Below are 14,560 nucleotides of genomic sequence, written 5' to 3'. Positions count from 1 at the left end.
AGCATGACTATAAAATCTTTCAAGTTGGGGTGTACCATGGTGCTCAACTACTTTAGGAAAGGACAGTCCCTCTTGGGGAGGGGGATCGATGATACCTAAGACCACCAAGCGTCAGTCAGAATCCCAGATACGTGGAAAGGAAGGAACTATGGAATGAGGAACAGTAGAGGTTTAGGTGTAAGCCAGATGTCTGCCAGCTCAAGAGTGGTCACTCAGCGTCCCCAGTTTTTTTCCAGCACTCTCCAAAGAGCTTCTCAGTTGGGGTTACCACTTGTCATTCGCCACGTTCCTCACCGATTTCCGCTTGCCCACGGCTGACCCCTAGGAAGCCATACGGTGGGACCTCCCCCTGCCCTTCCCATCCAGGCGAGTCAGAGCACACACTGCTGCCTGTTCCCAGGCGTTGTCCCGGGCCCACGGAGGCGTGAGGTCCTATGCGTCAGGACTCTGAGTCATGCTCTGTCACTGCCACTGAGCCGTGAGCCCGAGTGTGCCAGGGACTGTGGAAGCAAACCTCACCTCCCAGCAAACCCCTTTTCAATCCAAAGCCCTTTCCGGGCACCAGAGAGGGACCAGTGGCCACACTGGTTGTCCCAAGTTCCAGCCCCGATCCCCACAGGGTAGCCCGGGCTGCCCCAAATGCCACGGTCCCCACCCCCACCCTGCCCCCACATCTCCCATCACAACACGGTTACCTCTACATATCTTAAAGAATTAATGAGGGAAGGGGTTCCCATCATCCCCCAGCAGAGCTCCTGTTCTCAAAGATAAATTCAAGCCCCCCCGTCCTTATGTAAAAAGAGATCTGCTCAAAATAATAGAAACTGCTATTTCTTTCCCAGATGCTACCCCCTCAACAAGAGTCCAGAGGTGTTACCACCAATCGTTTTCTTAGAGGTCAAGCTCAGAGTCGCATGTGCTTGTCCTCTCCCTAGCAGTGTTTTCCAGGAGCCACCTGCCTCCTGAGATCACCCTGACACCTAAATGTGGACATTTTTAAATCTTAACACGATAATAAGAAGAGTGGCGTGCGTCCCCGTACCTGCCGTGTTCCAGCCACTGTACCAGACGCTCCCAGCACAGCCTCTCGCTTCTCCTCACATCCGTCAACCCCGCGAGGGAGGTTCCCTTATCTCCCATTTCCCCATCCCACCTCTAAGGCTCAGGGTGGTTATGCCACTGGCTCAAAGTCACACAGCCGGGAAGTGGCTGGATCTAGGATCCGGACCCAGGCAGTCTGTCTCCGCTGCCCGCAGCGGCGGGCAGAACACGCTCACCACTTGTGCCACATCGGCCTGTCGCCTGGATGGACTTTATGCCGGAGGCAGAGGTGACCGATGGGCGTGCACGGCGCGTAGCTTCATGGAGGGTGTGGTGTTGCCCGGTGGCCGAGTGACAGAACGGCCACTCCACTAGCTGGAGCCCAAGGGCCCATGGAGTCGTTTCCTGCAGCGGCTGTAACCAGTCGCCACACACGCAGTGGCTTAAAACAACACCAGCGTGCTCTCTCACTGTTCTGGAGGTCAGGGGTCCAGAATCAGTGTCACTGGGCGAAAGACGTCAACGAGGCTCTGAAGGGAGAATCTGGGCGTCTGGTGGGCACTCTGTATTTCTTGGCCCGTCGCCTCTTCCTCCGTCTTTAAAGCAATCGCCCCAATCCCCCTCTCCCGTCTTCCCATATCCCTCTGCCTCTTACTCCCAGAGGCCCTTGTAATTACATTTAGGGCCCACCTGGAGAATCCCGACTGCATCTCCAGACCTTAAACTTAATCACATCTGCGGACGCCCTCTTGCCACATGACGACCATGGGATTAGGAATGGACATTGGGCAGGGGGGTTGAGCATTATTCTACCTACCACAGTCAGGGTGGCCTGGTTTCAGCTGGGGCCGGGTCCAGGGGCTCAGATAACGTGACCACCACCCTCGGACAGCTGCAGCCAAGGTCCCAGCCGAGTTCCCAGGGCTGGCGCTCCCATTGGTCCAGTTTAGATCACGTGCTCATCTTTGACGCAATCGCTGAAGCCGGAGGGCTCCTGGGTCTCTCTGATTGGTTGAGCCTGGGTCACGAGGCCATTTTCCTCGCCCCCCCCCCCCACCCTCGGTCTTAACTCGCAAGTGTTAAGGTGTTTTCCCCAAAGAGAACGGGGGGATGTGTGGGTGGCGGAATGGCAAGCCCTCGGAATGGTGCCTGGCACGTAATAAGTACTCAATAAATGATGATCACATGTCATCGGACCCCGAGGAGGACTGGGGAAGGGGGTACCTCCAGAAGCTAATGCTTGAAGAATACTAAGTTCACTCTGCGGATGAAGGCAGAGAGCATTCCGAGTGGAAGAAGATACCTCGGTTAAGGCAAAGGCTTCCACTATGGGGCCAGGGTGACCATATGTTGTCCTAACATACTCACAGGTAGAGAGGGGTGGTCCTGTTTTGTGCCTGTCCCTCCAATGTAATCTTCACGGCAGCGCCTTTGACTTGCAGAACTATCTTGGTTTGCATGATAAATTATACGGTCACCCCACCCCACCTTACACCCAACCTGCTCATTTATAAGGAAACCAAACGCAAAAGAAGGGAAGAGACTTAACCGGAGGTCGCCTAACCTTTAGTGGCAGAGCTCAGGCTAGAATCCAGGGCTGGTGACTCCCAGGGCAGTGCTCCCCCAGCTCAGCTCTCAGAGGCTACAGCAGATTAACCAGCCACACCTCTCCCTGTCTTTCTCTTTGTGCCACATTCTCCACAGGATTGCGACCAGATCCACGTTGACGATGTCTCATCCGATGACAACGGGCAAGATTTAAGGTAAGACTTTGGGGAGTCCAAAATGCCCCCTTTTGACTGGCGATCGAGCTTGCCTTTCACCAGGAAGCGGAGAGGAGGGGCGGGCTGGTTATCAGGCTGATGTGTGTGCCTGCCTCCGCCAGAACCCACAGGTTGCAGCCCAGCCCCCACCCTGCAGACTCTTGCCCATCACCTCCAGTCACCGAGGCGGAGATTTCCACAGATTCTCCAGGACTCTGCTTATGTTTATCTCGCTGCAGTTTTTTTTTCCTACTTACTAAAGTAAGGCGTGCACATCGTAAAAAACCTCAAACACCACCTGATCTAGCCTCCCGGAATCACCGCCACTAAGAGTTTGGCACCCCTTCATTAGCACACGTACAGTATTTACTATAAAAGTTGATCAGTCGATACTCAGAATATTTCTTGCCTGAGTAAGAGGTATGTGTCTGGTTTCTAGGGGCAAACCCTCCTAGGACATGGATTCCAGAAATAAGGTACCCAAAACGAGACAGCTTTCAGAGGAATGTGGCTGGAATGTTCCAAGCCTGCCCCTGAGAAAACCTTATAAAAATGGAACCATAGTTAATCTGCACTTATCCAAAATTATCACAGCCTAGTGCCTCTTGGCCCATCAGAAATATTATTAGACCGAAGGACGCTTCGCTTAGGGGGCCAGTAACGTCGCTTAGTGTTTGTGTCTTCTGTCTCGCTCCAAAAAAACAAATCAGAGCTTCTGTGACTGGGCCCTGGGAGTCGGTTCAAAGCCCGGCACAACTAGGGGTGATAGGCCAGCGCCTGCTTCGTATTAATTAGCCGTTCTGAAAATCCCTCGCAATGAGGACTGGCAGGGAGCAATCCTCCAGTGCCGGCCAAGGTTTCTCTATTTATGGAGTAAATAAACCGCAGATCAAGGTTACTTGTGTCCTTTCCATGACGTCACAGCTGGGAACCACTCGCCCCTTCACAGCGGTGAGCGACCAGAGTTCCGTTTTTATAAAGCTTCCCTGTAGCTGGCTGGCTTGGGGCAGAGAGCAGTGCTGCTCTGAACCGGGTTTCGTGCTGAGCTATTTGGAACCTCACTTCCAGAACCCGCCATCCAAGGAGGTTTTCCCCCCATAAAAACCAAGCTCTCCCATTTCTTCACTCAGGAAATCTCTTCTGAGCACCTGCTGTGCACCAGGCACCAAGCATCAAATGCCCTTTCTTTTTTTGTCAGTGAACAACAGAAACGAACCTTGGTAATGCCCTTACTTTGCCCCATCACAGTTACCACGGGGAATAGATGCTCTTTTCATTATCCCCATTTGACAGTCGGGGAATAGGAGGCACAGAGAGATTAAGTAACTTGCCGAACCTCACACAGCTGTAAGGGCGGCGGGGGGGTGGAGTGCAGGATTCAGGGACGCCCTGCCCTGCCCTCCACCTCTTGGCGGAACATCCAGGCATCTCCCCAGGGTTTCCTCTGAGTTCTTAGTCAATGTTCTTTTTCAAGACTAAGTTATCTGGTCTTCCCACACTACCCAGCGAGGGGTCTGTAAGGCGGTGCCCTGGCTTCCCGTCGTAACTTAAAAGGAAAACCTTTGCGATGTCCGGAGTCCTTGATGTCTTGCCAGTGAAGCAGGAGGGTGTCCCCAGATTTCTTACAGCAGGAACCCACTTCGGTGGCACAACCTTGACTTCCCAACAGAACAGTGATCCACGGAAGAAAAGGTATTGGCATTGGCACGTACATCAGAAATCTGAAGAAACGCGGAAGAGGCTCTGTTGACAGCTCGTCACGTGGTGGCCACTGAAGACCCGGCTGATGTCGGTGTCCTAGCCCCCGGGGATGCTGTGCTGAAGTGTGCTGCCACTGCGGGGTCCGGTCCTGTCGCTGGCCGCCTCCCTTCTGGAACCTTCCCTGACCAGATCCGGGCAGCTTCGGGGAGCCACGCCTTCTGGCGGCTACTGATCCCAGGGTTGACCGCCCGCCCACCTCTCACGGTGGTCAGCCCTGGGATCAGTAGCCTCGAGAGGTGCTAACCTGCCTGCCGTTGCTGTGTGTGTGACAGACCCTCCCCTGAGCCCTGTGGACATCGCCACCGCATCCAGCAACAAGGGGGCTCACGTGGCGGGCCCGGTGAGGCCCCAGAAAGCCTGCACGTTCGTGGCACCGTCTCCCGTGACCACCCGCGGAGGCCATGCCTGATCTCGGCTCCTACAGAGACTTCTGAAGGGATCGAGAAGGAAGAGCAGGTTGCTGCTGGAAGGGCTGTGACCGAGGAGGAACTTCCGGGGGTACGGGCTGCCCTGGCTCCAGAGTTCGCTGCAGACGGGTCGGGAGGCGCACAGCTGCCCCCGGTGCCTGTTCGGTGGCTCCCTGGTGAGGACCGCAGTGCTCCGCCCACCACTGGACTCTGGCCTGCGGCTCCCACCGCTCTGGCCATCGAACGGGCAGGAACGACCCCGGAGGGGTCGAAGGCTGTTCTTCCACAGACGGTTAAAGAGAAAATGGAAATGAGGTTGGCGGAAAATAACGTTTCTGAGAAAGAAGAAGGAGAAATTATCTAGCAAGAAGGGAATGTTTGCAGTAAAGAAGAGGAAGGGCCACGTGGCAATTGAAGGGCGGCTTCTGGAAACGAGGGGAGGTGACGGGGTAAAGTCATTTCTCCCGCTTCTCACCGGCTTGCCTGCGTGCTGGAAAAGCGCCCCGCACGAGTGAGTCCCCGACACGTGGCTCCCCTGCTCCCGTGGTTGGATGTTGTCGGCCCCCTTTTGCCAGATGGGTGTATTTCATTCATCTCTAACCCCTGGTCATCACCACCCAAGGGGGGCTGAAAGGGAGAAGAAGCAACAAACATTCATTCTGTGTAATGAAGCCATTCACATCTTTCGTGGGAAAGAGAACGTTTTTGTCCGAACGGGTTATTAGGTCAGACCATGTTCTCCACGGGCTTTTGTACATTTGAGAAGGAACTATACTCACCCGTATTCTCACCGTCTCGAACCAACCGCTTCCTGACATCATGACTTCCTTGCTTCCAATGTTACACACAGTCACACTCGCAGAAATGTCCGTGACAAATGACAGGGGTGTGTGTGTGTGTGTGTGTTCATATGAACCTGTGGGCACTCTTTCTGGCTTTTCACACAGTGTGCTGTGGAGAACGCCAGAATCTATATTCGAGGCCTTTTGGATTAAGTCGCCTGGCCCGCGTGCCCCAGGAAGTCCCCAAGGTGAAATTAGCTGATGAGTCCGAGACGTTCATCCCAGGCGTTTCTATGGCTTCCACAGGCTTCCGCTCAAGGAAGGCTGAGTCCCAGGCACAGAACAGCAGCATGTGACATCGTGCCATGCTCTGGCTGTGCACACCGCAGATGCCCCACAGGGAGAACGACCCGGCCCCTCGTGCTCTTCAAATGCCCTTTGACCTCTGCCGCAGCAGCGGCATTGAAGTACCAGACGTGCGCAAGATACGGTTTCCAAGTGTCGCCTCACCCGTGCCGCAGCGCGTCTTGCTAAAAAATAAAATACCTTTCTCTCTCCGCTCTTCAGCTCATCACAGAAAATCTAGAAACAGCAACATAGTGCAAAGAGGAAAAACGTCAGCCAAACGCACAGCTTGAGACAGCTGTGGCCTCACACTGACCTGTTCTTTCTTTTCTAGAAAGAGACTCATTTTTTAAGCTTTGGGTCATACTATACATGTGTCCCTTGTCACGCTGTGGTTTTTCCCTGCGATGGTATGATTTTGCGAACCTCCAGCATAGCTTCTGACGGAGGGAGAGAAGACGGGGGTTTTCGTCCTCACGTGCTGGCTGCTGCAGGTGGGGAGCGGCCCCCGCTTTCCCGTCTGGGCTCCCAGCTGCCACTTCTGTCCTTAACTTTCTGTGACACCCTGGCTCCTCCCCCGTCCACACGTGGAACTCACTAGGCCAGCATGCTTCATTCCGGGCGGAGGATCGCATCTGCAAAGCCAGCAATCAACTCTGCCTAATTTAACAAGCCCAAAAAAACTAAAGGGTGCCTGGGTGGCTCATTTGGTGAAGCATCTGACTTCGGCTCAGGTCATGATCTTGTGGTCCGTGAGTTCGAGCCCCGCGTCGGGCTCTGTGCTGACAGCTCAGGGCCTAGAGCCTGTTTCGGATTCTGTGTCTCCTCTCTCTGTTCCTCCCCTGTTCACATGCTCTCTCAAAAATAAAAATAAACTTTAAAAAACTAGAATATGGTACTTCCCTGGAAAGACAGGGAGATGCTCCCAGAGTGGGAAGGAGGGGTTAGCAGCCGGGCCTTACAGGGGGCGCGAGACAGCACAGATTTGGGGCTCGGAGTAGCGGGAGCTAACGTGTTTTCTTCCAGACTCTTCTCTCAGGATGAACCGGCCACAACCATAGTTTGGACTTCCCTTCTGGCGGCAGAAGGCGGGGGGGGGGGGGGGGGGGGGGGGGGGGGGGGGGGGTTCCTAGCACGCAGGGGCCTCGGGGGGCCGTGGGGCCCGCGGTCCCCCGGCCAGGAGCCCCCCCCCCCACCCTCGCACACTGACCGCAGCTCTCGCCCCCTCTCGCAGCACGTACAACTTCTCCGCCGACGGCTTCCACAGCTCGGCCCCCGGAGCCAACCTGTGCCTGGGCTCCGGCGTCCACGGCGGCGTGGACTGGATGAGGAAGCTGGCCTTCCGCTACCGGCGGGTGAAGGAGATGTACAACACGTACAAGAACAACGTCGGTGGTGAGTGGGCCGGGGGAGGGCCGGCCGCGCCGTGCGGGGCGGGGGGCGGGGGGGGGGGGGAGGGAGGGAGGGGCGGGGGGGGAGGGGGGGAGGGAGGGGAGGGGGGAGGGGGGGAGGGGGGGGAGGGGGGGAGGGGGGGAGGGAAGGGGGGGTCTGCCCGTGCTCAGGACGCGGCCGGGGCCCAGGCAGGGTCAAGGACGGCCGCGGCCCCTTGCGCGTGAACGGGGCCTCCCTAGTGCGTTCCGCGGGGGGGGGGGCGCCCGGGGGGGGGCGCCCCCCCGGGAGAGGACACTACATCTCACCTTGACGGGGAGGAAGCTGAGAACAGATGACGCCGCCTGCCCAGGATCACATGACCACTGGGGGTGGGGGTGGGGTGGCCTCACCGCACGTCTTCACAAAGTGTGGTCCCGGCACCAGCAGCACCCGGAGACGTGCTGGACCTCAGCGTCTCGGGCCCTCCTCGGACCTGCTGAGTCTGAGGCTGGGGTGGGCCGGCCCTCTGCTTCCATCACGCGTTCCGGGCGACACTTGTCACTCGCTGGAGCTGGAGGGCCGGTGGCTTGGCGCTTGCGGCTCAGACGGCCGGTCACCTTGGACGTCAGACTCTCAGGCCCTACTCTAGACGACTGAGTCAGAATCTGCATTTTGAACAAGATCCCCAAGTAATTTGTGGAAACATTGAAGCTGGAGATGGACTGGAGGCCACTGGTTCTCATATTGGAACCACCGGAGGCATTTCCAGGTCTGGTTTTCTTTCCTTGTTGAGAGAGAAAGACAGAGAGAATCCCAAGGAGGCCCCGACTCCAGGTTCCATCTCACGGCCGTGACGTCATGACTCGAGCCAGAGTCAAGAGTTGGACACTGAACCGACTGAGCCACCAGGTGCCCCCGGTTCTGACTTTCGTGGCTGCAGCCCGAATTCAGGCTCAGATGTGCAGTCAAGGGAACAGCCACCAGGGTCAGTAGCAAGAGACCATTGGTTATCACGCTGAACAAGAAGTCTGGACGCAGCTTTGGGCAAGCGCTAGATCACTATTTCTAGAATTCTCTAGGCCAGTAGCTCTTAACAGGAGGTGATGCTGACTCTCCCCAAGAAGGCATTCGGGGCGTTTCGATTGTCACAGTGTGTGGAACCAACCGCTGGCCCATAAAGGGAAGAGGTCTGAGCAGGCAGCCGATAGTGTTGCCATATACCCCGAGGCCCCCAGAGTGTCTAGGGCGCCCTCCCCCAGCCCCAGAAAGAGTCCTGGAAAGAATTTAGGGTCTCAAACTGCACAGAACCTACTTCCCGTCCCAATGCCTCCACTTTCTAGCTACCTCCCTGAGCCTTGGCATCTAAATCTGAGAACTGGGGATAAAACTAATTCTGTCTCCCTGGGTTATGGGAACGTCTGTTGTTAATGGGCACAAAAGTCATGACTCTGTGCCTGTTAGATGGGGGCACTCAGAAAATGGGAGCATTTGTCCTTAGTTCCTTTCAGTTTTGCTTGGGAGTTTTTCGAATTCTTCTCTGCCTTCTGCTTTCTCCAGACGGACTGTCGGTTTTTTGGGACGGATTTTCTGTCTCGTCCGTGGCTGCAGTCCTAATGCAGTTCTGGCAACAGCTAACGTTTGCTGAGCGCTTACTGTATGCCAGGCTCTGTGATGAGGGCTTGTCATCTAATATCTTATTTGCTCTTTACGAGACCCCCATAAGGTAAGTGCTTTTGTCCTCCATGTTGTGTAAAGGTGGAAACTGAGATCAGAGACGTTAAGTAACCTGCCCAGCGTCACACAGCCCAAGTGGCAGAGCCACCACAACGGAGTGCCAGGCCGACTGCCTCACCACCTCTGCCCACACTCCGTGGCCTCTCACACCCAAGTCTGTGGACTGTGAGAGGGAAGCAGAGAGCGGCAGAGTCAACCCTGCTTGCTCACCCACCCCTACATGGAGAGAAGAGGGGAGCAGGTGTGCTTGGAATAGGGGAGATGGGTGGAGTCGGCCAGTAGGGGCCACCGTGGGCAGCCCTCCCTTCCTCCCCCCACCCACCTCCAGTCTCTGCATGTTACTCCCCCTTACCTCCCCCCAGCTGTTCCCACATCACAGAACTAGCCTGGGGAGGGCTGCAGCCCCCAGCCTGGGGCTCACCACACACCCAGGAGCCCAAGGGTTTTGGAAGTTGTGCTCAGAAGAGAGACATCTGCAAGATACAGGGTGAAGATAGAAAAATGCTTAACAAGGGGCGCCTGGGGGGCTCAGTCCATTCAGCATCCGACTTCAGCTCAGATCATGATTTTGCGGTTCTTGAGTTCCAGCCCCCGTGTCGGCTCCATGCTGACAGCTCAGAGCCTAGAGCCTGCTTGGGATACTGTGCCTCCCTCTCTCTCTGCTTCCTCCCCGCCCCCCATCTCAAAAATAAATAAACATTAAAAAAAGATTAACCAGTCAGCCTCCAGGAGGCAGGGGCTGGGTTCAGAGAGAGGCCTTTGCCTGATTTCACACCTCCCTCTACCACATCCTGTTGTACCCCCCAGCAGGTTACTTAACCCCTCTGTGACTCAGTTTCCTCATGTGTAAGATGGGAATGATGACACGGCCCAACTCATGGGATAAATGTCAGGATCGTGTGAATTGACACGCGGGAGACCCTCAGAACAGGGCCGCCGCACTGTGAGCACTTTTTTTTTTTATATAAATTTTTTTTTTTAACGTTTATTTATTTTTGAGACAGAGAGAGACAGAGCATGAACGGGGGAGGGTCAGAGAGAGGGAGACACAGAATCCGAAACAGGCTCCAGGCTCTGAGCTGTCAGCACAGAGCCCGACGCGGGGCTCGAACTCACAGACCGCGAGATCGTGACCTGAGCTGAAGTCGGCCGCTCAACCGACTGAGCCACCCAGGCGCCCCGTGAGCACTTCTTAAATGTCACACGTGTCCGGGGAAGGAGAGCAAGTCTGAGGCAAAGCCCCAGGTAGGGGGCAGGCAGACAGAAGCTTGAAGCATGCTTCCTAGCAGGTGCCAAGTCGGAGTGGTTGACGGGCTGGCTACCCATGACAGCACCTAGGGGAAGCCTCTTGCGAAACATACGGCACCGCGCCCCTGAGAGTTTGCATTGTTATCAAGTGCCCCAGCTAAGGGGCCGTGGGGAAGGTACAGAGAGAAAGGAAAGCCAGGGGCCACCTGAAGCATTCCTGTCCCACCGAGTGCATTCTCCCTGGTTCAGCACCAACCATGCACCAGCCCCTGCCATACAGTACCTCCCAGGGGCTGGTACCATGGTGCTGAACGAAGCCGGCTTGGTCCCTGCCCTCACGGAGCAGACGGCATAATGGCTGAAGCAGACGTGGAACACGTAATCACACAGATGTGTTTTGAGTTATACCTGTGCCAAGTGCTGTAAAGAAGAAGTGCAGTGTGTTGGCAGAGTATAACATAGAGCTGACCGGGATAAGCCTTCCAGAAGAAAGGACGCTGGAAATGAGTGTGAAGTATTTACGCAAAAAGGGAAGGTGTGGTCCAGGTTCTGAAACGAGGTGTGCAAAGGTCCTGAGACAGGAACAGACTTGATGTTCCAGGGGACAAAGAGGAGGCCACCAGGACGGGAATGGAAGGACCTCAGGGCAATGGCGAGAGGGGAGATTGGCAACCTCGCAGGCACGTGGACTGTGGAGTCCGAACTTCATCTTAAGGGCCTCGACGACTGACGGGATGATGATCAGGTTTAGAAACACCGTAAGGTGGGCTCTGGAGGTCTGCCGCCTGGCTGCCAAACCTGTCTCCATTATGTCCTCCCTGCAGTGAGCAAGTCCGTCAACCTCACACAGCCTCAGTTTCTTTACCTGATTTACACAATGTTATATGTCAATTATATCTCCATTAAAAATAAATAAAAAGAGGGGCGCCTGGGTGGCACAGTCGGTTAAGCGTCCGACTTCAGCCAGGTCACGATCTCGCGGTCCCGCAGTTCGAGCCCCACGTCAGGCTCTGGGCTGATGGCTCAGAGCCTGGAGCCTGTTTCTGATTCTGTGTCTCCCTCTCTCTCTGCCCCCCCCCTTCATGCTCTGTCTCTCTCTGTCCCAAAAATAAATAAACGTTGAAAAAAAATTTTTTTAAATAAATAAATAAAAAGAGGGTCCCCCTCTAGGGTCACTGTGAAGATGAACGAAATAAATCATGTTAAGAGCCCAGGACCCTACACATAGTAAGCACTCAATAAATGTTAGTCATTTTTATTTCCTTATCCATTTTTTGTCTCCACTAATAACAGTATGAACTCAATCATCTGCATTTTTTGTTCATCTGTGTATGCAGTGCCTATTACAATACTGAGCACACAGAGGGCACTCCTGAAGTCTTGGTTAGATGGATGGATGGATGGATGGGTGGACGGAGGGATGGATGGATGGATAGATGGATGGATGGACGGAGGGATGGATGGATGGATAGATGGATGGATGGACAGAGGGATGGATGGATGGATGGACAGAGGGATGGATGGATGGATGGATGGATGGACGGAGGGATGGATGGATGGATGGACAGAGGGATGGATGGATGGATGGATGGGCAGAGGGATGGATGGATGGATGGACAGAGGGATGGATAGATGGATGGATAGACAGAGGGATGGATGGATGGAGGGAGGGAGGGAGGGATGGACAGAGGGATGGATGGATGGACAGAGGGATGGATGGATGGATGGACAGAGGGATGGATGGATGGATGGACAGAGGGATGGATGGATGGATGGATGGATGGATGGATGGACAGAGGGATGGATGGATGGATGGATGGATGGATGGGCGGGCAGAGGGATGGATGGATGGATGGATGGATGGATGGACAGAGGGATGGATAGATGGATGGATGGACAGAGGGATGGATAGATGGAGGGAGGGAGGGAGGGAGGGATGGACAGAGGGATGGATGGATGGATGGATGGACAGGAGGGCAGAGGGAGGGCTGGAAGGATGGGAGGGCGGATGGGTGGATGGGTGGATGAATGGATCAATCAGTAGATGGATTGATTGACCCATCAATCCCAAAATAAGATTAAAATCACTGGATTAAAGTTGACCTTGGGTGTCATCTGATTTGAAACCCAGAGAACCAGTAGCTACACTCCCCTTCCCTAACCACTACCGCCCAGACTTCTAAAATAATAACTAGCCCATCTTTTTTTCCCTTGTCCATAGGCTTGATAGGAGCTCCCAAAAGAGAGACTTGGCTACAGCTCAGAGCCGAGCTGGAGGCTCTGACCGACCTCTGGCTGACCCACTCTCTAAAGGCGCTCAACCTCATCAATTCCCGGTAGGTGGGAGCCCCCTTTTTCCTTTGCGCCCCTGAACGTTCCCCGATTTGAGGGTGGTGGCTCCTCCATTTCCACACTTGGGAGAACTGGACTCTCCAAATTCTCATTTGCAGGCTTTCCAGACATTTGATAAGCGGAGGTATTATCAGACACCAGGGACACCTTGTACCGTAGTTGAGCAGATAGCTACGGAGACTTACCAGGGTCCAGCAGAGCCCGAACATTTGTACATAGGTCCATCTTGTCCCATCCACTCTTGCCCACAACACCCACCAGTCACAACACCCTCTAAAAACCATCTTATAGTAGACCGCAGATCATCTGGCACTTATGAGGTAAGGAGCGTCCAGTTTCATTCTGGGCCTCCCAGTAAGTTGCCTCTTGCCCCTAAATAAGATCACCTGGGCCAGAGGACAAATTACCGTCTGTGCTATAGCATCCCAAAATCTCGCGACGCCACACACGAATGGTCACAAAATGGCCGCCGGCTCCATCCCGCTGATGCGTCTTGTTTGACACGCACTCTGGCCCCAAGATGGGAAAGTAATCCATGGCTCCCGGTTTCTGGATTCTGTAAAAATCTCAGAACTGGTAGGTGCTCCCCAGTTCACCCCAGCCCTCACCACTCCCCGTTGTCCACATTAACTCTACATCACCGATAGGCAGCTGCAGCTGCTCAAGTGCAGGCCCCGCCGGACACGTTTTTCTAAATAAAAGTATTGCACTCGTGTTTCAGTGTGCCAGGCAGCCTCAGGCTTAAAGGAGAGTAACAGCTGAAAGATCTTTGGGCCCCACTCTCACCTGAACATGACTTAGCCAGAGTTCCCAAACCCCACCAGAATGCCTGCCGACTCCAGGCTCAGGCTGCCGGGTGACCAGGCCCGGCCCAGCTCTACCTTGGTGTTCTGACCCACGGTCTTTTTCTCCGTCCTCAGGCCCAATTGTGTCAACGTGCTGGTCACCACCACTCAACTAATTCCTGCCCTGGCCAAAGTCCTGCTGTATGGACTGGGCTCCGTGTTTCCTATTGAGAACATCTACAGTGCAACCAAGACAGGTAGGGAGAACCCAGACCTCGGGGTGATGCACAGAGGGTGGGTGAGGTTAGCTCTCCATCCCTCGTGTGAAAGGCTTAAGGAAAACGGCACTAGGAAAGCTAAAGAACTTCCTTGTCCAGGGCCATGACTCAGATCCCCAGAACAATCCCACAAACCACGCGCTGCAACCTCAGCCTCCAAAGGAGTTGGTTAGGACCATAGTCTAAAGTGTGTGTGTTAGTTAGGATACCTGCAAAGCTGCTGTAACAAATACACCCCCAAATACACGGGCTGACATCAGAATCAAAGCGTATTTCTCCCTCACGTGTCAACAGACCAGAGACGAGTGATCCAGTCTAGTGGGGCAGCTCTGTCCTGAAACTCACACAGAATCCCAGGTCGTTCCCATCTTATTTTTCCACCATCCCCCGTGGGTTTATTCTCATGTGTGTGGTCAAATCAGAATCCTACCCCATTGTCATTCTGGCTTGGGTGGGGGGAGGGAGTGTGCATAGAGGAAGGAAAGAGATACACTGTACTTCCACTCACCTCCTGTTGGCCCCCGCTTAGTCACATGGCCATGACTGTTTGCAAGGGAGGCTGGGAAATGTAGTCCATAGCTAAGCGCCATGTCATGGAATTATGTTACTAAGAGGGAAACAGTCCTCACCACAGCATGGCACAGGCTGTGATTTTAATTTTAGGTGGTTACAAGCCACCAAATAATCCTAAAT

The 14,560-nt window shown here is 54.6% G+C and overlaps 1 protein-coding gene across 2 annotated transcripts in view; it reads left to right on the top strand.

Moving 5' to 3' along the window:
- EYA2 (EYA transcriptional coactivator and phosphatase 2) overlaps positions 1 to 14,560 on the top strand; it is a 266,192-nt gene that overhangs the window by 239,231 nt on the left and 12,401 nt on the right. For both annotated transcript variants that reach the window (XM_043553792.1, XM_043553793.1), the window contains 4 exons: positions 2,746 to 2,804; positions 7,334 to 7,494; positions 12,674 to 12,788; positions 13,725 to 13,846. In XM_043553792.1, coding sequence (XP_043409727.1) covers positions 2,746 to 2,804; positions 7,334 to 7,494; positions 12,674 to 12,788; positions 13,725 to 13,846 — 457 coding nt within the window. The remainder of the gene's footprint in view (positions 1 to 2,745; positions 2,805 to 7,333; positions 7,495 to 12,673; positions 12,789 to 13,724; positions 13,847 to 14,560) is intronic.

This window comes from Prionailurus bengalensis, chromosome A3 (assembly GCF_016509475.1).
Source record: "Prionailurus bengalensis isolate Pbe53 chromosome A3, Fcat_Pben_1.1_paternal_pri, whole genome shotgun sequence".
Classification (NCBI taxonomy): Eukaryota; Metazoa; Chordata; class Mammalia; order Carnivora; family Felidae; genus Prionailurus; species Prionailurus bengalensis.
This window is presented reverse-complemented; position numbering and strand designations above follow the sequence as displayed.